The sequence below is a fragment of the Chionomys nivalis genome, chromosome 21 (assembly GCF_950005125.1).
Source record: "Chionomys nivalis chromosome 21, mChiNiv1.1, whole genome shotgun sequence".
NCBI lineage: Eukaryota > Metazoa > Chordata > Mammalia > Rodentia > Cricetidae > Chionomys > Chionomys nivalis.
Genome location: NC_080106.1, coordinates 8,166,067 through 8,186,229, shown reverse-complemented (window position 1 = coordinate 8,186,229; position 20,163 = coordinate 8,166,067). Strand labels below are relative to the sequence as shown.

The 20,163-nt window shown below is 52.1% G+C and overlaps 2 protein-coding genes across 3 annotated transcripts in view; both read right to left on the bottom strand.

The window, feature by feature from the left end:
• Window positions 1–1,260: 1,260 nt before the first annotated feature.
• C21H16orf95 (chromosome 21 C16orf95 homolog) lies at window positions 1,261–10,977 on the bottom strand. The gene is made up of 10 exons (XM_057754261.1): window positions 10,950–10,977; window positions 9,972–10,103; window positions 9,774–9,860; window positions 8,873–8,948; window positions 7,265–7,316; window positions 6,556–6,696; window positions 5,080–5,226; window positions 4,425–4,461; window positions 1,822–2,089; window positions 1,261–1,279 (listed from the first exon to the last, which is right to left on the bottom strand). The coding sequence occupies exons 1-10, from the start codon at window positions 10,975–10,977 to the stop codon at window positions 1,261–1,263; spliced, it is 987 nt and encodes a 328-aa protein (XP_057610244.1).
• Window positions 10,978–16,199: 5,222 nt separating this feature from the next.
• The window catches only part of Fbxo31 (F-box protein 31), a 36,225-nt gene continuing 32,261 nt past the window's right edge, over window positions 16,200–20,163 (bottom strand). For both annotated transcript variants that reach the window (XM_057753462.1, XM_057753463.1), the window contains one exon: window positions 16,200–19,490. In XM_057753462.1, coding sequence (XP_057609445.1) covers window positions 19,268–19,490 — 223 coding nt within the window. In that variant the 3' untranslated portion in view covers window positions 16,200–19,267. The remainder of the gene's footprint in view (window positions 19,491–20,163) is intronic.

Sequence of the window (20,163 nt, the reverse complement as noted above, 5' to 3'; positions counted from 1 at the left end):
ACATCATGCAAATGATGTCCCCATTCACCTTTTAGTTCATGGTTACCATGGTGTCACACGCCTAGAAATCCAGCACTTGGAAAGGGAGGGCAGGAGAATCAGGGGTATGAGGCGAGCCTGGTCTACGTGAGAACCCTGTCTCAAAACAAAGAAAAAACTCAAGATGCTGGAGAGGCACTGCAGTTAGAGCGCTATTCAGTTACTGCACACATTTTTAAAAAATATAAATAAATGTAAATGTTTCAATTCACAATTTTTAAAAATCTTTATTTAGCTTTATGTGCATTTGGTATGAAGGTGTCAGATTCCCTGGAACTGGAGTTACAGACAAGTTATGAGCTGCCATGTGGTGGTAGGAATGGAAACCCGGGTTCTCTGGGAAAGCAACCAGTGCTCTTAGCCACTGAGCCACCTCTCCAGCCCCTCACATACAATTTTAAATGCTACTATTTGGCATTAAAAGGAGACACCCTGGATCAAGTCTTAAAACCCTTTCAGGCCAGGTGTGTTGACTGCACACCTTTAATCTCAGCACTCAAGAGGCAAAGGCAGGTGGATCTCTGTGAGATCGAGGCCTCCCTGGTCTACTGAGTGAGTAGAATCCCAGGACAGTCAGGGATGTGGAGAGAGACTCTGTTTCAAAACAACAACCACCACAACAGCAACACACACACACACACACACACAAACCTAAATAAAACCCTGTCGATCCTTGAGAGGAAAGAGATGTAGAAATGAGTCCCCTCCAGAGACACAGACAGAGGCCAAGTTTCTCCTTAGTAAAGTAGAACCATGAGTAGCTCTTTAAATATGGTTTGGGGACAGGAGAGATGGCTCAGTGATTAAAAACACTGGCTTTTCTTCCAGAGGACGTGGGTTCAAATTCCCAGTACCCACACGGAGGGCTCACAATCGTCTGTAACTGCAGTTCCAGGGATCTGATGCCGTCTTCCGGCCTCCACGTGTACCCAGGCACACACACGGTGCGCAGACATGCATACAGGCAAAGCACGTGATAGTTTCACAAATAACATTTATTGGCTGCATTCACAACAGACTTGTTTGGACATTCACACCAGGTCCCCTTCAGCTATCAGTCACAGTGGTGGCTTCCAGTTCCGACTGGATCGTGGGTGCAGATCTTATCAGTGTGGAAATGGAGAACATTTCAGACCCTCCTCATCCGAGGGCTCCCCTTGAGAACCATGATCGTGACTGACATTCTTGCTGAGGATCTTGACAGTAGCTGAAGACTCCACCTCAGTCCCAGAACAAATGGCTAGAAAGCCAAGAGAAAGGCAAGTGCTGGGAACTGTCCCCAGGCTGAGGGCTCTGTCCTGAGCAGCAGGGATTGTGGAGGCATCCCCTCTACACTCGGGAACTGGGGAAGTGGACTCGGGTCAGCGCAGCAACTCTGATTCCCAGATGTGGATCCCACTCTCAGAAAGGGAGGAAACACCCAGTTTTGTAGAGCTGGGAGAGAGGCTCCCTAGCACCCTTGCTACTTCAAAGGCTCTGAGCTGGACTCCCTGCCATTGAGTGTCTGCCAGGCCACAGGGGCAGCCAGGTTCACGAGGCTCCCCACATCCCAGCTGGAGAGGGGGCTGGACCAGCACCACTGCCCCCAAGCCAGCCTGTGAAGTCAAGGACACCCCTTGGAAGAGCCTTACAAGTGCTGTCGCCGTGACACCCAAGGGCTCAACGCTCTTTCAGTAAAGGACGCAAGACAAGCCTGGGGCAGAATGCTGGTGGCAGGGACTCTAGATTCCAGAGGGAGTGAGGAGTCCAGACCCACCCCTTCTCAACGCAGCAGCAGCTCACCGAATGGCCATGATGGCCCTCAGGACAGCCTGCAGCAGGGTCAGGAGATTGAAGCTCACAGGCAGGAGGAAGTCTAAGCCGCCAGCAGGGGGCTCATCCTCCTGAGGGTCTGGCAGTTCATCCTCCTGAGGGTCGGGCAGCTCATCCTCCTGAAGGTCTGACAGCTCATCTTGATAAAGGGCCTGGAGCTGCTGCCACTTGAGGAGGAGACGCCGGTCCCCACAGACCCGCCAACAGCCATACCAGCTGCTTGATTCCAGAGAGCACTCTAGGAGCAAGAGGAGCACTGTTGGGAACAGGGCAGGACACCTGCTGGGGTCCCCAGAAACCGAGGGCTGTGAGGCTGTGGGGAACTGGCCCCACCCAGCCTGTGCAGGCTGTCAAGGTGGTGTCCCAACAGACAGTTCCTTCTTATTTGTTTGTTTGCTTGTTTTCAAGACAGGGTTTCTCTGTGTAACACTGGCTGTCCTAGAACTCACTCTGTAGACCAGACTGGCCTCCAGTTCCCTCTGCCTATTAATAGAAATATAAGCCTTAATTTTATCATAATTGTATCAATGCAAAAACACTCTTAATATGCAATATGAAAAATACACTTTCCTTCTGAAAAAATCCCACCACAGTACAGAGCAGAAAGTCGTAGAACCCTCTTTGTTGAGAAAAATGTAAGATAAAAATGTGTCTGGGGATGTAGTTTAGCATGCAAAATGTCCTGTGATTTCAGCGTGCACGTGTACACGCGTACACACACACACACACGTGCATGCGCACACATGCACAATCTTCAAATGGAAACCCATTGGATTCGAAACCAAATGATGAGTCACACTGAGATGGAAGAAGGCACAGAAGTGTGGACAGGCTGTCGTCCTGATCCCACCTCTGAAGTCTCCTATAGTGAACAGGTGAGAGGCTGGACAAATGTACTCTGTAGGTCAGCTGAACTGAGGGACACAGTGAGGCGCCTGCAATCCCTACCACAGGGGAGGCTGAGGAGGGAGGAAGGACCTTGAGTAGAGGAGTTCACACAGGTGGGGCAACACAGGAAGAGCTCATCTTGAAAACAAAACAATAAGTCACTTTAACTAGAAGGCACGATTGGAGGAGCTGGAGAAACAGCTCAGAGACTAGAGACGGTCCTCTCTTCCAGAGGACCGGGGTCCAGTTCCCAGCAACCACATGATGGCTCACAACATCTGTAACTCCACTTATAGGGGATCTGATGCCCTTTTCTGGCTTCCATGGGCATTGCAGGGATGAAAACACTCATACATATAAAATGAAAGTAAATAAGTGCTAAAAAAAATAAATAAAAGGTGAAGACATGACCGGAGTAAAGCAACACTGGCTTTGAAACCTATCAACCTCCCTCTGCACCCTACAGGGTTCCAGCTCTGAACATCTGTGAGGACACCCTTTTGTGTGGCTTCCTAGGACCTGATCCTCCAGGAGCCATGTGTCCTGGGGACGCGTCCATTGGGTCAGCATCATTGTGACTCAGAGTTCTGTCTCCCCACAGCAAGGGCTGCATGTCAAGGACAGTCCACACCGTCTATTCTACTGAGACAAGCTCAAGGCACCCCGAGATTTTGCCGTGACATTTCCCAACACTGATGAGAGTGCTAAGTGCCCTCAGGCTGTCCCCAACAAATGCCATGCTTCAAACTTGATGCCTTCAAGCTGTGCCTACAGGGCTGGGAGAATCTGTATTCCAGGGAACAGTGTTGCTTCTGGGGTTGGGAACGGGATGTTCTGACACATTTAAGAACAGGTTGGTAGGTGGCTATCCATTTCCTAAGCACTTCTCACCCTTTCCTTCCAAAAGCTCCTGGCCCCTGCCTTTTCAGAATGGTGTCCCCAGCCCATGTCCTGCACATGGGATTCCCTGTGCAGTACTGGCACAGAGCCTTGTAGCACCTGACACCAGACCAAAGCCTGGACTTCAAAATCAATTCAAAAAGCATAAACAATGTGGGGAAGAGATTGTCTCTCCCAGAGATCTGAGCCATGGCGGTGTGTCTGAGGGTCGCCTCACCACCAACATGTGAGTGTGCTGCCAAGTGTGTGTGTGCATACACTGAGCATGTGAATGTGAGCATACATTATCAACCATGAACATGGGAATGCATACATGCCAGGGCATATGAACACACTGTGCAGCGCACACACACTGCTATGATTGTGTGTATTTTTTTTTTTTTTTTTGATTTTCGAGACAGAGTTTCTCCGTAGCTTTTGGTTCCTGGCCTCGAACTCACAGAGATCCGCCTGCCTCTGCCTCCCGAGTGCTGGGATTAAAGGCGTGCGCCACCACCGCCCGGCCACATGTGTGTATTATACAGGAGCTGTCACATCAGAAATACACATCAGTGCAAAAGTGATCATGTACACACGCTATGTACCACAAGTCACAGAAGTTCATAGTTTAAATAAAACCACTTTAGACGTCACCAGCAGCAGCTTGTTGCTGCTAAGACTGGTGGTCTGCCTGTGTCATTTGTAAAACGACAACCTGGCAAGGGTTGGAGATGACTGCGTCACCTGTGTGGCTTTGCCCCGCCCCTTTCCAGGGCAGGATGAGGTAACACCTGGTGTGGAGTTACCTGGGGTGTCTTTGCCGTTCTCCAGCCTCTTCACCACCTAAGAGATGAGAAAGTGGGTCAGTATGCCATCCGATGATCCACAGTGTGGGGGGAGTGGTCAGGACTTGAGACCTCAGGGCAAGGGGTGTTGTAGTTCCCCGTTCAGGATTGAGTTCTTTATGCTGGGGATCGCTTGCTGATCAGTGATGGAGAACCCAAAAGTGGGAAGGCAGGAGAAGAGGGGGAAAAAGACTTCTAACTAGGAAGGCAGAATACTGGGAAGGTCCTCTAGGCTGCAGGAAGCCTGGATGCAGCCAATCCTGGCCTAGAACTTCAGCTGTGGGGTGCAGATGGTTCCAGAGGAAGGAAACCCGGAGCCAGGATCCCTCCCAGTCACCTCCAAGGAGTCTAGACAGATTCAGAGAGATGGGGTTGGGCACAGGGCATAATAGGGAGAAAGACATAGGAGGAGAGGGCAAAGAGGAAAAGATGCAGCCGTCTGGGTATCACGTGACCTCTCACTATGCTCAGAGAATGAGGCTTCCCAGCAGCCTCTACAAGACATGAACTTCTGTCCTCAGCTGCCCTCGCCATGGCCACTAGGGAGGAGGTGGCCCCTTGGATTCCTCCCCTTCCCACCCCTCATTCAGCCCTGTTTCACAAGCCCCCTTCTTACCTTCTTCTGTGACCTCAGCCCCTGGGGCACCCAATAGGGCATAACAGCCCTATCCCTGGGCATCGGAAGGCAGCCCCCAAAGCAGTGGCAGGGGCAACGACATGACCTTATGGCTCTGGGAATAGAACATCGCATCATCTTTGAGACCTGCCAGTGGACAGTAAGAAAGGTTCAAAAGGGTGAGGGGGCGCACGCCTTTAATTACAGCATTCAGGCCGGGCGGTGGTGGCGCATGCCTTTAATTACAGCATTCAGAAAGCAGACGGGTCTTTGTGAGTTCAAGGCTAACCTGATCTACATAGGGAACCCTTATCTTTAAGAGTGGAGGATATAGCACAGTTAGGAGAGAGCTTGCCTAGCATGCACAGGGACCTGGATTCCATCTCCAACGGCACCAGGCACAGAAACCAGCAAGATGGCTCAGCAGGCAAAGGCACCTGCTGTCTGCCCTGTGCTCCTGTGTTCAATCCCTGGGACTCACAGTGGAGGAGAGAACTGACTCCTGTAAATTGTCCTCTGACTTCTACACATGCCCTGTGGCACGTGTGCACCCCATACACACATATATACATACAACCCAATACATAAATAAATGTAAAAAAAATTCCAAAACATGCATGGTACTTGTGATAGTTTGAACGGGAATGGCTCTTACAGGCTCCTGTGTTTGAGTTCTTGGTCTGTACTTGCTGAGACTGTTTGGGAAGAATTAGAAGCTGTGTGGTCTTTTCTATTCTTTTTTTAATTAATTTATTTATTGGTATTTTATGCTTCTCGTTTTTTGGTTATTTTTGTTTGGTTTTTGGTTTTGTTTTGTTTTGAGACAGGGTCTTTCTATGTAGCCCTGGCTGACCTGAAACTCACTATGCAGACTAGGCTGGCCTCAACATCACATGCCAAAGAACTTCCTTGGCACCTTGTCCGTGGTAAATGAGCTGTCTAGAAGCCTGTGGCAGGGATGAGAGGTAACTGCCCTTCTATCTCTCCACCCAAGTCCAGGTAGCTCTTTTGCCCTGGGGGATGAGGGCGTGACCTGGTCCATGGGTGTCAGCGCCTGCCACTTAGTGAACTGCTCTCAGTGGGCATGGTGCTCACAGGAGAGAAGCAGGCATGAGAGAGATGGGAGGACACTCCAGACCTAATACACACAACACACAAATGATTTTCAAAAGAACTATGCAAGCCGAAGACATGGTTTAGCAGGTAAGGGTGCACAGCCAAAAGTCTGACACACACACACACACACACACACACACAATGAAAAATAAACAAAAGAGAAGGAAGGGAGAGAGAGGAGTAAGATGGGCAGGGACTGTTCATTCAGTGGAGAGTAATTACCTAGTTGGTCTAATCCCCAACAAAAACCACAACTGTGCCCCAGAAAGTTCAGCCATAGGACATCCATGGTTCTGATGGGCTCTGGACCTGGACATGTGCCCTGGCCCTAAGTGACAACCTACCACATCATTTAGTTACCTGCTTTCGTGGTCTCAGGGACAGAGGGACCCAGTACGGTAGCAGCGCATCAGCCCAGGGCACAGGCAAGTGGCCCCCAAACCTGGCATAGCATTGGCAACACATGTACTCCTGGAGGGTGGTGTGGAGACCGGGGTACACCTGAGCAGAACACACAGGACAGAATTAACCAGCTGGCACCTGAGCAAGATACAGGCCAGAACTAAGCGTGAAAGGCATTTTGACAGGAGCGGAGGACAGCACCCAGGGGAAGGGACAGGTACTCAGGCCCACCTGTGGCTCAGGATGAGACTGGCCACAAGTCTGCCAGCTTGGGTCTACAAGCTGGGTTTGAGAATCCTGGCCACTCACTGTTGCCTCACTGCGAGCAAGTCTGTCTATGGAAGATTCGAGCAACTAGAGCAGGAGAAAGTGACTACTCCCTGATTGACCTGCGGCTTTCTACATGGTGCTGACTGTGTGGGGGGGCCACCGCCCCCTCTATGGAGAAGATAAAGAAGCTGGTAACCAAGGCGAGTCACTGAAGGGGCTTCTGGATTTCCAGGGAAGCCTGGTCCCAGGAGGGATGAGAAGGGAGGAGGTGACACTACACAAAGATATGGAAGCAAAGAGACCCATACAAACACATGCTTCTACAAGGGACACATCCAGGACCCTCATCTCCCCCTTCACCCACAGGAGGGACAGGAGGCTGAGGACATGTCCTTACCGAGTGACCCGTGATGCACACCTCCTTTCTGAAGGTCTGAAATGAACCCTTCCTAGAAAAGAAAAACACACAGCTGAGAGTGTTCTGGGCTCTGCACAAACTGTAGGCTGGGCACCGATGGCCCTGGGCACTAAGCTCAGTGTGGAGAAGTCTTCCTTCTGAGCCCAGGAGGTGCTTCGGGGTGACAGAGGGCAGGCTCACTCACGGGATAACTTCCCCACTGGTATGGGACCCTGTGTTCCCAAACTAGTTTGCTTAAATACACCCCAGTTAAAGCCAGGCTTGGTTCTCAGGAGAGTCCTAAGGACAAAACCTCCCAGGATTCCACTGAGGTTTTGTTGGGTATGCACAGGCTTGCTGCAATAAGGAGAGCCCGTCAAAACTGCTACAAAAACCCAGGAGATCTGGTGACTGCCTCAAGGAAGACAGGCCAAGATGTAGGGGCACAGAGAAAAGAACAGAGGGGGGCAGAGAACCGAAGGGGTCAGAGCAAAACGAAGGGAGACAGAAGAAGACAGGGGGGCACAGCAAAACACAATTCTTGGAGTAATAGTTACTTTCCCCCCATCCCAGCCACACACTGCCAAGATGTTGGCCATGAGAATCTCTGGCATGGAGACATTGAATGCTGGGCAAAGCTGATTTTTCATGGTGTGTGTCTCCTTGCTTCGTGTCAGAAAGCACACTATTTGAGCATTTTTTGTGTTTCATTATAATCAACCATTACTGTCTGCTTTGTTTACTTGAGGTAGGATTTTGCTATATAATCTAGGCTTGCCTCAAGCCCACAGCAATCCTCCTGCTTCAGTCTCCTGAGTACTAAGATTACAAGAGTGTAGGGGTGTGTTTCGGGCCACTGCACTCAATTTTCCTACTGATGACTGGAAACAAGACACAGGGCTGCCTTGCACAGCATCCAGCCTACCCAGCCTGGTCTCAGAGACTGGTCACTGCAGCCTCATAACCCTAGAGACTAAATATGGAACTTCTTTGATGAAGGAGCTACCCTAATAACAAGGAAAACCCCATGTGGTCTGGGTGGTCATCTCGCCTGGGAAGGAAGCCAGCACAAGGGAAATGAGGACTGAGGAGAAACCATGTAGGGCCACAGTCCTTGCACACCTGGATACAGCCATGCCTGGAGGCCTGCTCCTGACATTTCCAGGGATGGAAAGAGTAGGTCGCCTTTCCGTTTCCTTGCCACTGCGCTACCGCTGAACGGGGCGGCCCCGGGGCTCCAGGCACTCACAGGTGAGCTTCGAGGTCACCTGTGCAAGCTCTGGGCTGACCTGATCTGTCATGATGGGCTGTGCTAGGCATGCGCTATGCAGCCGTGTCGGACCAGAGCCAGGCTTGGTCCCAGAGTCCTCGCAAGGGCTGGAGGGTTGCGGTGCTTCGCAACAGCTTCCCGCTGGACCCGCTGATTGGCCCTCAACCAACCAATCAGAAGCTGTCGTATTTGATCGTGCACTGAGCTGACATCTGATTGGCTACTTTCTGCAGCGGCTCATGGGAACTGTGGGACAGAGGGGACTCTGGACACTTGGGTCCCGCTCCCTTTGCACTCGTCGCCTGAGTTGACGTGGTGTCCAGACCGAGGCCACTCACCATTTCCTGTGGATGGTCCTATGCGCCCGCGATTCATCCCGGTCCCGGTCCCGACCCTGTTCCCGACCTCGGTCCCCTGAAAAGAGACAGGAGGTAGGACAGGACTGGGAGTTCCCATGGGCTACATTCCCTTTGAGTGTCTCTGACATCTGGGACCTACTTCTATCCAGAGCCATTCGTTATTAAATGGGGCGAAAGCTCAGTGGGCTTCACATGCCCATTAGATGTGCGCGAATTGTAACTTTAAAAGAAACGTTTCCATCCAGGGCTTTGGGAAGACCAAACATAGCGCTTGGAGTCAGTGAGATAGCTCAGCGGATTAGGGCACCTGCTGCCAGAGTTCAATCCCGGGACTCACATGGTGGAAGGCAAGGACTCCCGCAAGTTGTCCTCTAACAACCATGCTTGTGCCAGACACATCCCGCCCACCTACCTCGAAACAGCCCACAAAATGGGAGAAAATCTTATCCAGCCGTACCTCAGGCAGGAGTTAAAATCCAGAATTTACAAAAAATTGCAAAAGTTAAGTATCAAGGAAACAAAAGTTGCCAATCAACAAATAGGCAGAGCTGTGGGCGGTGGTGGCGCACGCCTTTAATCCCAGCACTCGGGAGGCAGAGGCAAGAGGATCTCTGGGAGTTCGAGGCCAGCCTGGTCTACAAGAGCTAGTTCCAGGACAGGAACCAAAAGCTACAGAGAAACCCTGTCTCAAAAATTTATATATATATATATATATATATACACACACACACACACACACACAGATGAAGGGAACCGATTTCTGCCAGATGGCTCCTTCCAGTCCCATCCCGGAGCTGCCCTTAGCAGAGGAGGGGAATATGGAATATGGAGGAATATACCTCCATACTACAGCGGTGACCATTCCAGAACACGTCCCTACAATCGTCCTGTAGGTCCTGTGGGGTCCCTGGACTTTCCTTCTCATCTCTTTGCTTGGTCACCACGTCCTCATGACCGCTTTGAATCCCTGTGGAAGGGTCTGCCACTAACGGGTCCCAAATTGAACAAGCTCTTCCCAGCGACCTTCTGACAGCCACACCCAAGAGGGGCTGCTTGTCCCGCAGTCCCCAGGCCTCACATTGCTGCAGCAGTGCCACAGACCAATGGCGTCCGTAGCTGGCAAACGGTTCAGAGACCTGGTGGGCTGGGTCGGGCACCCCAGCTCCCTTCCGTGCAGGGATGCTGACTGATGTAGCAGCGTGGTGGGCCTCTGCTCATAACAACAAGAAAATCCCAAGGATGTGAGAAAGGAGAAGAAAGGCTGGCCACCACAGCCATGCTGGACAGTACAGCAAGCCCACAGCCGAGGAGTCTGAGCTGCAGGAAAGATGACATCCTAGCTGCTCAGGAGGCTGAGCATAGAAAGCATTGGAGAGCATGAGGATTGCCAAGAATTCCGGGTCTACAGAGTAAGGGGGGGAGGGAGGGAGGGAGAGAAGGGGGGAGGGAGGGAGAGAAGGGGGGAGGGAAGGAGGGAAGGGGGGAGGGAGGGAGGGAGGGAGGGAAGGAAGGAAGGTGGAAGGAAGGAAGGAAGGAAGGAAGGAAGGAAGGAAGGAAGGAAGGAAGGAAGGAAGGAAAAACAAAATGCTAGGAACACACTCCCCTTCTGGGGACATCTTCTACGCCTTTCCGACTGGACTCTGGAGGGTTCTAGCGCAAGTCCACCCCATTGCCTCTGACCAGTGTGAGTTTACATTTCTTCTTTTTTTTTTTTTAAGGTAGATTTGGGTGTTTGGTTTTTGTGAGGTTTTGTTTTGTTTTGCTGGAGGCTTTTGTTGTTGTTATTGTTGTTTTGGTTTTTCAAGACAGGGTTTCTCTGTGTAGCCTTGGTAGTCCTAGAACTAACTGTGTAGACCAGGCTGGCATCAAACTCACAGAGATTCACCTGCCTCTGCCTCCTGAGTGCTGGGGTTAAAGGTGTGCACCACCATAGGCCAGCTCAGTTTACATTTCTCGTCTGGTGCCCTTGCTACGCGACTCTTGGCTTCTTGCTTTGACTGTGGTATTGTGACTATCCCGGAGTAGACACTGTCAGCTCTGCTGTCTTGGCCCTTACCTTTTCCTCTTAGGGTCACTGGTATCATCGCCACCCTTTCCTCCCTGTGTCCAGTGGTGGCACGTCCCAGTTCTTTCAGTGGCTGTGCCTGGTCTTCCTTCACTCTGTCCTCCCCCAGCATGCCGTGGGATATGGTGTCACCGTCATCTTCCTCACTGTCATCAGAGCAGGAAAGGGAAGAGATCCACACAGGCTCTACTAGCTTGCTGCTTCCCAAATGCCTCCATCAGCCTGCACCCCATGGTCCTAGGCCTCCCTGTGACATATCTGGGAGAAGCAGCCACCTACTTGCCTGTGCACCCTCTGTGTCCCCCACAACCATGGTGCTCTGTGGGAACTGGCTTTCCAATGGAACTATGGAATGCTGGGAACAGAAGCTCCATGGTGATGATAGGCTAAACGGTCCCTCCTGGGCAGCTCTTGTTCCCTGTTGACTCCAGCAGGGCAGCAGAGGCCCAGCGACTGCAGAAATGGACAGAAATGAGGTTTACTGTGCTAGGCCCAGGGTGTGTAGAGTTCCGCAGTGGCTTTCTGCAGCTTATCTTTGAAAGGGTCACCCAGCACAGGACTCCAGTGGATGCTTTGTGGAGCCAGCAGCAGCTGCCCTGACCTGGTATCAACTCAAGCTCCTTGCAGCAGGCTCCAAAGTGTAGCCACAGACTGGTGGGACCCAGGCAGGCAAGTGGAGTCAGACCCAATGGTCACCTCTTTATAGTGATATTTTATTTATGTTTTAATTAATAAAGCTTGCCCAAAGATCAGAAGGGCAAAGCTAAGCCACTAGAGGTCAGGTAGTTGTGACACACCTTTAATCCAAGGATTTGGGAGACAGAGACAGATGGATCTCTGTGAGTTCAAGGCCACCCTGGAATATGCAAGATCAATGCAGAAATAAATCCAGGTGATGGTGATTCACCCCTTTAATCCCAGTACTAGGTAGTTATGTCTTTAATCCCAGCACTAGAGGGAATATAAAATGGGAGGAGAGGCTTAGTCTGCTTAGTTTGTGGGCACCCAGCCTTGGTAGAAGTAAGGCTTCACTAGTGGCTTGATTGCCTTGCTTTTCTGGTTTTTGGTTTGAACCCCAAATTCTGTCTCTGGGTTTTTATTATTCGTGCTACACCTCTTTTTTTTTTTTTTAAATATTTATTTATTTATTATGTATACAATATTCTGCCTCCATGTATGCCTGAAGGCCAGAAGAGGGCACCAGACCTCTTTACAGATGGTTGTGAGCCACCATGTGGTTGCTGGGAATTGAACTCAGGACCTTTGGAAGAGCAGGCAATGCTCTTAACCGCTGAGCCATCTCTCCAGCCCTCGTGCTACACCTCTTAACTCTGCCCCACATCCAACCTCTCCAGCCCCTCAACCTTGACACTCAGGAACCCATACCTCCAGGAGCTGCCCCAGCCCTTCATACTCGCAGGCCATTCTCAGCCAAGCAGCCAGTTCGGGGGCTTCTGTGGGGCTGAGAGAGCCATGGTCCTCATCACGGCCTCCAGGGCCGTAGTTAACTACACACACACACCCTCACACCCTCATCCAAACAGCCACACTGACAGACTCCATCCCCCGGGCAGCTCAGCCTCCTTCAGTGACATGATGCTCCTTGGTGCTCCACAGTGCCGTGTGGTCCCCTTATTAAACCACCTCCTCCCTCAGCCCAAATTGCTCTGGCTGTCACCAGCTGTTTGTGGGCTTCACTTCTTAGGGTGCACAGAAGAAGCCTCACTTAGAGCTGACTGAGCAAGGCAGAGTGTGAGCTTCATATGGTGACAGAGGTGATCACAGGTAAGGTTTATAGGTGCTGGGCACTTTCTACCTTCCTTCCTTTCCCACAGTCACTTCTTCGGGTGACACTGAGGGACAGAGGCTGGCACCTGTCATGATACACCCAGGCTGGGCTCCCTGGGACCTACAAGAAGTAAAGAGTTTATCGCCAGGCTGCCGTAGCACAAATAAAATCCAGAGGAAGATATTGGGGTTCAACCGATGAGAAAAGCAAAACAGCTAACCACTAGAGAGGCCTTTTACCTCCACCAAATCTTCAGACCAAAGGGCAAGATCCTGTCTCCATGAATCCTCAGACTCCACACTCCACTGAATTCCTACCTCTTCCCCCTTATATTCCTCTCTCCCCCCAGCCATATCACTCCTGACTCTACCTCTCTAGTGCTGGGTTTAAAGACAGGTGATCCCAAGTGCAGGGATCACCTTCTCATGTGAGATCTGTTTCTCTTTTAGACATATTCAATCTTATATAGCCCAGGGTGGCTCTTCCCTGAGTCCTGGCACACACCTTTAATCCCAGGACTCAGGGATGAGGCAGGTGGATCTCTGTGAGTTCAAGGCCACCCTGGGAATGTGTAGTCTGAGGATATGCAGGCGTGGTGGTACATACCTGTAATCCCAACACTTGAAACTAAGGCATCAGGAGCATGGGTTACAGCCAGCCTCATCTGTTCAGAGACATTCTCTCTCTCTCTCTCTCTCTCTCTCTCTCTCTCTCTCTCTCTCTCTCTCTCACACACACACACACACACACACACACACGTAAATATTGAATGGATACATATATGAAATATTGCATAAATATATATTATATATATATATTCATTCCACATGGAAGCACTTGTTAAAAAAATTCCTGAAATGGCTCCTTAGAAGGGAGAGTAATGAAACAAGCTGAGAAATGGCTCTGAGAAGTGAACTGAGCTCCCTACTGTGTGCAGGGAATGGATCTCTACTGTGTGCATAGACTGGACACTCTGGAAGAGGGAAGTGAACTATAGGTCAGTTTGGATCTGGAGGGGTGACAACATTCTGTCCCCACTGTAAGGCTTAAGTGGCCCTCAACTCAAAAATGTAAATAAGACAGACACACACACTGGGTTAGCAAGCAGGACGTGGTGGCTGAGGCACCTTCCTTTCCAGATCAAGGTGAAGCGGGACAAGGGGTTAGTGGTCTTCCCTGTTTGGAAGAGAGTGAAGAATGCCCTCACTGCATAGCAGCTTCCCCCGAGGACATAGGACACTGCCTTGTGCCACCTATAGACTGGAAAGTCACAGTCAGGGCTGTGAAAGCCCTACAAAGCCCTGTCTTTGCTCAGGTATTGTGGGCTGCAGTGACCCTGAGTGCCCACTAGAGGTCACACCACCGCCTCTTTGAAAGGAATGGTTGGGGCATCAGATTGACCAAAAACACTGCCTTGGAAGATTGGAGCTACCCAGACACCTAAAATAGGAAATAGGCTTCATCAGTGCCGAGTGACAGACCGTGACCCCCTCCATGAGCCCCCATCTGCAGCCTCAGCTCCAGAAAAGCATCCAGCCTGACGCTCATGACTGGGGGCTGTTTCCCATGGGACAAAAAAGCCCACGCTCAGACTCAGGAATTCAGGGCAAGTAGGGCCACCAGATATTTTGCTTTAAAGTATTTCAGACCTGGGGCTGTACCTCAAAGGCAGGCAACTTGCCTAGTGTAACCCACCTCTATGAAACAAAGCTATTTCTGAGAGCTATGTAGAGACATCCGCCCATCACCAGACGCACCTTCCCCACGTGGACAGCAGTGTCTTGTTCTACGGCCACTGGGGGCCCTGCATTTCTAGTACACCTGTAGCAGGGGCCCCGCCCTGGCGTGGGGAGAGGCCCAACAGTGGCCACAAGGCAGCATTAACTGCATGCTTTTTTATGTGTGTCATCTGTGTACATGGACCTGCTGTGTGTGCATGGCTGCACATGTTTGCGGAGGCCGGAGGTTGACACTGAGTGTCTTACACTATTGTTTTCCACTTCTTAAAAAATATATATATATTTAAACATTTTCATCAAAAAGCCAACTTAGACTTACATAGCATGTGAATTAATTTTTTTTAACTTATTGATCCCTTGCAGATCACACATCATGCATCCCAATCCCACCCATCTCCCCTTCCCCTGCATCCACTTACTACCCTTGTAACCTCCCCCCAAAACAAAACAAAATGTAAAAGAAAAACCAAACCAACCAAACAACAAAAAAGAAGAATCTTGTTGTGGAAGCTGCAGTGTGGCCTCAGTTTATCCTCCGTCCTTCCATCTCCCCTTATAAGTGTTCGCTGCCTTGAGTTACTGGTCCAGTTTGAGGCCTCTGGTTCCTGTTACACCACTGATAATGGGCTCTCACTGGGGCTTCTCTTGGTAACCCTGCTGTCCTGTGTCGTGGGAATCCCACGGTTTTGGATCTGTATGTTCGTCCACTTCACATGCTCCAACAGGTCACAAATTTGGTGGATGCTGAGGTGGGCCAAGCCATAGCCCTGGTTCTGGGCCTGGGTGGTGGCTGGTCCTGGGTGGTAGCTGGGCTGGGCAGCCCTCCAGCTTCCCCCCATAGTCACCACCCAGATAAGCCCTGCAGCACTGCCTCGGCCAGCCCACCCAGTGCAGCAGGGAGCAGGGCCAGGTCTCTTGCTCTCAGTCCTCACATCCAGCTCACCCTCATTCACCCCACCAGGGCCGGCTCCTGTCTTGCCCAGGCAAGCCCCCCCCCCCCCTCCCTCGATTACTGTAGGAGGCAAACGAGGGGGTGGCAGGGTCAGCTCAGGGCTGGCTCAACTGCACCTGACACAGGGCCAGCTCTAGTGTGTTGCCCTGGCAGGGTGCAGGGTCTGCTCCCGTTTGCTGCAGCTGGTGAGGGGCGTAGCTAGCTTTCTCACTCTTGTGACCTCAGAGCCACTTCTCTCGCCTGCTGTAGGTAGCAGGGAAGCAGGGGACATCTTTCCCTCACCCATGCCACCACACAGGAGATGGCGGGGGTGGGGGTCAACTCTGCTGTTCTCACACCTCAGAGCCAGCTCACCTGCGTCCCCAACAAGAGTCAGCTCTAGTGTGCTGCCCAGGTGAGGTGCACACCCATGGTGAGGGACGAGGCCATCTTTCCTGACTGCAGTGGGGGCAGCTGTCCTGCTGCAATATCCAGCAAGGGGTAGGGCCAGCTATCCCAGGACCAGTGTCGAGGGGGAGGGGGGATTCAGCTCAGCATGTCCACCAGACACCAACACAGACCCTGGCTGTGGTAGGACCATCTGGTGCCCTCTTCTGGCCTGCCAGGACACACGTGAGCAGAACACTGTATATATATAAATCTTTTTTTAAAAGTGTGTGTGTGTGTGTGTGTGTGTGTGTAGAATGCACAACGCCAGCCACCCCCTTGGGGGCCCCCAACTCCATTTTAACACCCCAGAGAAACAAATCACAAGGCCCACAACAAGGCTTCAAAAACAGGTTTACTGAAAACTGAAAGGAGAAACAACCACACATCCTAGGTGACAGGGTCACAGGTGTGCAGACACCAGGAACACAGCAGCTACTTTTTCAGGGTCCTTCTTTGACCCTTGGGCAAAGCTGAGCTGACCTGAGAGGACTTCTAAGGCCCGCCCTCTGTCCAGAGCTTGGATGCACTCAAGACAAACCACATTTTCCAGACAGGCTGTGAGCACGAGCCACTGGGCTGAGAAAGCACATTCTGGTGGATTTTGCTGGCCTCCATGCAAACACAGAGGATCCAGCCAAAGACAGCTGTCCTTCAGGTGCCTTCAGTGTCACCACCCACCGCTAAACTCCTCTTTGGAGGCTGGTCATACGGGCCAAGGGGCTGTGACTGGCAGTGCCGCATTCATAAGTTCTAAACCATACACTTCTGCTCACAGCTTCTCCAAGGAGACATCTATCCCGCTCTTCCCCAGAACCACAGACTGGGTCCCTAACGACAAATGGACGATGACCTGAGGAGGTTGACACTCTCCCCAGTCAGGACAGAAAGGCAGGGAGCAGAAGGAGCTCGGCACACCCAGATGCTCTGCCCAGCATCACATTACAGGTCAGGGGCCGGATGTCGTCCGTACTTACTGTCTTGAGGAAAAGAGCCCCAAACAAGGTTGGGAACAAGGAACAAGGGTGTCCTGGGGTTCACAAAATCCTGATAGCTGAGGAGGATGGTTCTTTTCTACTAGTGCCCACAAGTACAGAAAAGTGAACACGTGATGGGTGGTGTGTTGTCCAAGCAAGTCTGGCAACCAGAGAGTCGCTGGAGGGCTGGGATAGACAGCCAGTGAATAAGGATGAGCTCTGGCTATCCTGCACAACAGTACTCAACTCCAACGTCTCGGCGAAGGAACAAGTCTAACAAAAAAGTGCCTCTGAGTTCACTGCACACTGTGAGGAAGGACTGGCTGGCACAGCATCTGGCCAGAAGTCACTGTCAAGTGCCCGCTCTATTGGTAGACATGCAGGGACTGGGAGGTCCAAGAGGAGGTACGGGGATGCCGCAGAGCTGACAGTCCAGAGCAGAGGGGCCCAGGGTCTCAAGCCATGCCACAGTCAGGCAGCTGATGCCAGAGGGACACAAGGTGAGTCAGGGCTCCCAAGGACAGACTGCATGTAGATGCTGGAAGCCTGAGAAACAGTGGCCAATGTCCTGACACTGTACCAGGGCCTGAACATACCGGGGCCTAAACAGACATCAGCAACATCCTCACGCCAAAGGACTATTTCCCCTAGAAAAGCTTCCTGAGGCTTGCACCTAACCCCAACCACACACAGCAGAGCAGACCTAGTGTGCAAACCCACGAGAGGCCTTCTCTCCAACTTCCATGGACTATGCAGTGTGAGCCGTAAAATGACAAGGTCACCAGCGTGCTGGCCTGGGGAGGCCCAGGGACATAGGGGTCTACCTGCTGCCTGCAGAGTGCCTGGGCCTGGCTATTCCCCACACCAGGCACCACTGTCTCATCCGCATCCAACAGTGATGTCAGCCCTTATCCACCCTCTCCTGCAGCAAACAGGGTATGTGTTTAGGAAAGCTAATATGTGGTTGGTTAACACGTGTGGTTACCCCTTCATAACTGGAAGTGCCTGAGATTTAAAACTCTGAACCACAGCATCCCACAGCAAGCCTCGGGTAAAATGTATTCTTGGTTTCTCCAAACACGGTGAAACCACAAGAGCGGCCACCTGCATGTCCAGCTGTCCGGTCTGGACTGTCCCTGCAGCTTCTTAGTCACAGTCCCCACTGTCCAGAGCCTGCCCGCCCCATTTGGCACAATAGAAACATTCATGGCTAACAAAGGAAGGAACAAAAGGCTGGGGCTCAACCCTGCAAAAGATGCGGGAGGTCAGGACCCAGCCCTGGTGGCTCACTGCAGGCTCTGTTACAGCGCCCGACAGAAAGCCAGCATCCCAAAACCAGTTCACAAGACTCCTCTGCCACACTGCCTCCTGAGACTGCAGACCCTTCTGGCAGGAAGGGCGGGCCACTGAACACCTAGGACAAGGACCAAAGGGGCAAGAGGCAGCCTAGAAGTCTACTAAACCCTGGAAGTGCTGGCAGGAGCTCCCAAAGGTCTAAGCTCTTGGTCTCAACTCTTTGGGAGACACAATGTTGACCTCAGAAAGGGTTCCCAAAGCAGACACGAGTACAGCCCAGCACTCAATCTCTGAGCAGATGAGTCCTCAATTAGCAACGCTCCAGAAAATACTGCCACACCGAAGTGTGACCATCTTGAGAGCTGCCCTCTCTCACCTAGGAAGGGCTCCACGGGCATCTCTGCTGACACCATCAACACTGTGAGAGGCACCTGCACAGCAACAAGACCACAGCAACAGGGCTGTGGTGTCCAGCCAGGGCAGGCCCTACAGACAAACAGGCTGGGCCAGCTCTCCATCGTCCATGTGGAAGACCAAGGGAGTGTGTGTGGCTTCTGGGGACAAGCTAGTGGCTGGCCTGACAGCTTGGCTCTCACGCTGGAGCAGGTGTGACACAGAGGACACCAGGGGGCCAGAATGGAGACTGCGGTGACACTCCCTGGTGGCTCCTATCAGCCAGGACAGAAAACAGGTCATGGTAGGATGCCCGCGTCTAAGCAAATGAGGAAATGGAAGCCATCTGGGGTCCCTGTGTCTGGTACCCAACCAATTCCACTGTGCCACTGCCCAGCTGTGCCTGTTTAGCTCATCCAGGGGAACAGGTGCAGCAGATCCGTGATCCATGGTGGCTGTGTCACCCTCCCTGAAGACAGATTCACCTTCCACCTGCTTCTCTGCGCCACAGCCACCAGCCAGTCAGACTCACCCTGGCTCAACTGTTCTTCTTTCCCACCATGCTTAAAGTTCTCCTTCATAGCTACCAACAAATCAAATATACAAGAGTATGTTACACCCTATACAAGAAGTGTCTCGGGGCAACCAGGACCTTAGTGAGAAGGTGTGCGTTCATTTCCAAAGTGCATGCTTCCCCCACCCCGGGTCCCAGTGCAGCCTCTCCACCCACGCAGAGGTCAGGAGGTGAGAGACTGGATGTTCCTGAGCATCTCGTCAAAGGCTTGCGGCGACGGGGCATCGGCATTCTGGAAGGTGGCCTGGACTCGGCTGTACAAGCTGAAAGACTTCAGTTCCAGCCAGAGGAACCCAAAGCGGTCCTCATCAAACAGAACGAAGACGCCGGGAGTGCGTTCGGGACTGGTAAAGCCATGGCCCGCGATGAGGCCTGTGCCGTAGAAACTAGAGACACAAGGGAGCAAGCCATCAGAAGGCACCCGGAGAGCCAGAGCCCGCACCACACGGGGCACGCACAGTGCACACTGTGCCAGCCACTACCATAGCTCCAGTCACACCACAGCAACTGCCCGGTAAGCAGCACCCAAGGGGGCCCCCACCTTACAGGAGGGTTAGGGTCAGAGGTCCCTGACTGAACTCTGTTAAGAAGCACACCTAGTCTGTGTGCAAGAGACCAAGATTTGCCTATTTGTGGCCCAAAAACATTGTGGCCACTGAGGTAGGAATGCCAGGCAGGCCCGCCAGGAACTCTCCCGTGCCCCTCCCCGCACCCAAGCACGTAGGATTGAGGCTGCTTGGGAGAGCAGAGAATAGCACTGTGGATCAGAGGCTCCATGGACAGGGAAAAGCATGTCCTTCTCCAGGTGGGTAAACAATGGCCGTGGGGCCTAGAGAGGGCTGCAGCGCAGGGGCCTGGCCCTTACTCATCTTTGCAGAATGGCCTGAATGATGCGGGAGGGGGGGCAGTGTGAGCTGAAGACAGTGGCCAGGGCTAAAGTCTAAGGGGCAGAGGTCGAGAAGGCGCTGGTCAGGTTGCGGGTCAGTGGCCCAGCATCGTCAGCGGTGGACAGTGAAGACAGAGATGCCCCGCCCCAGCAGTCAGCACATATGACAAACC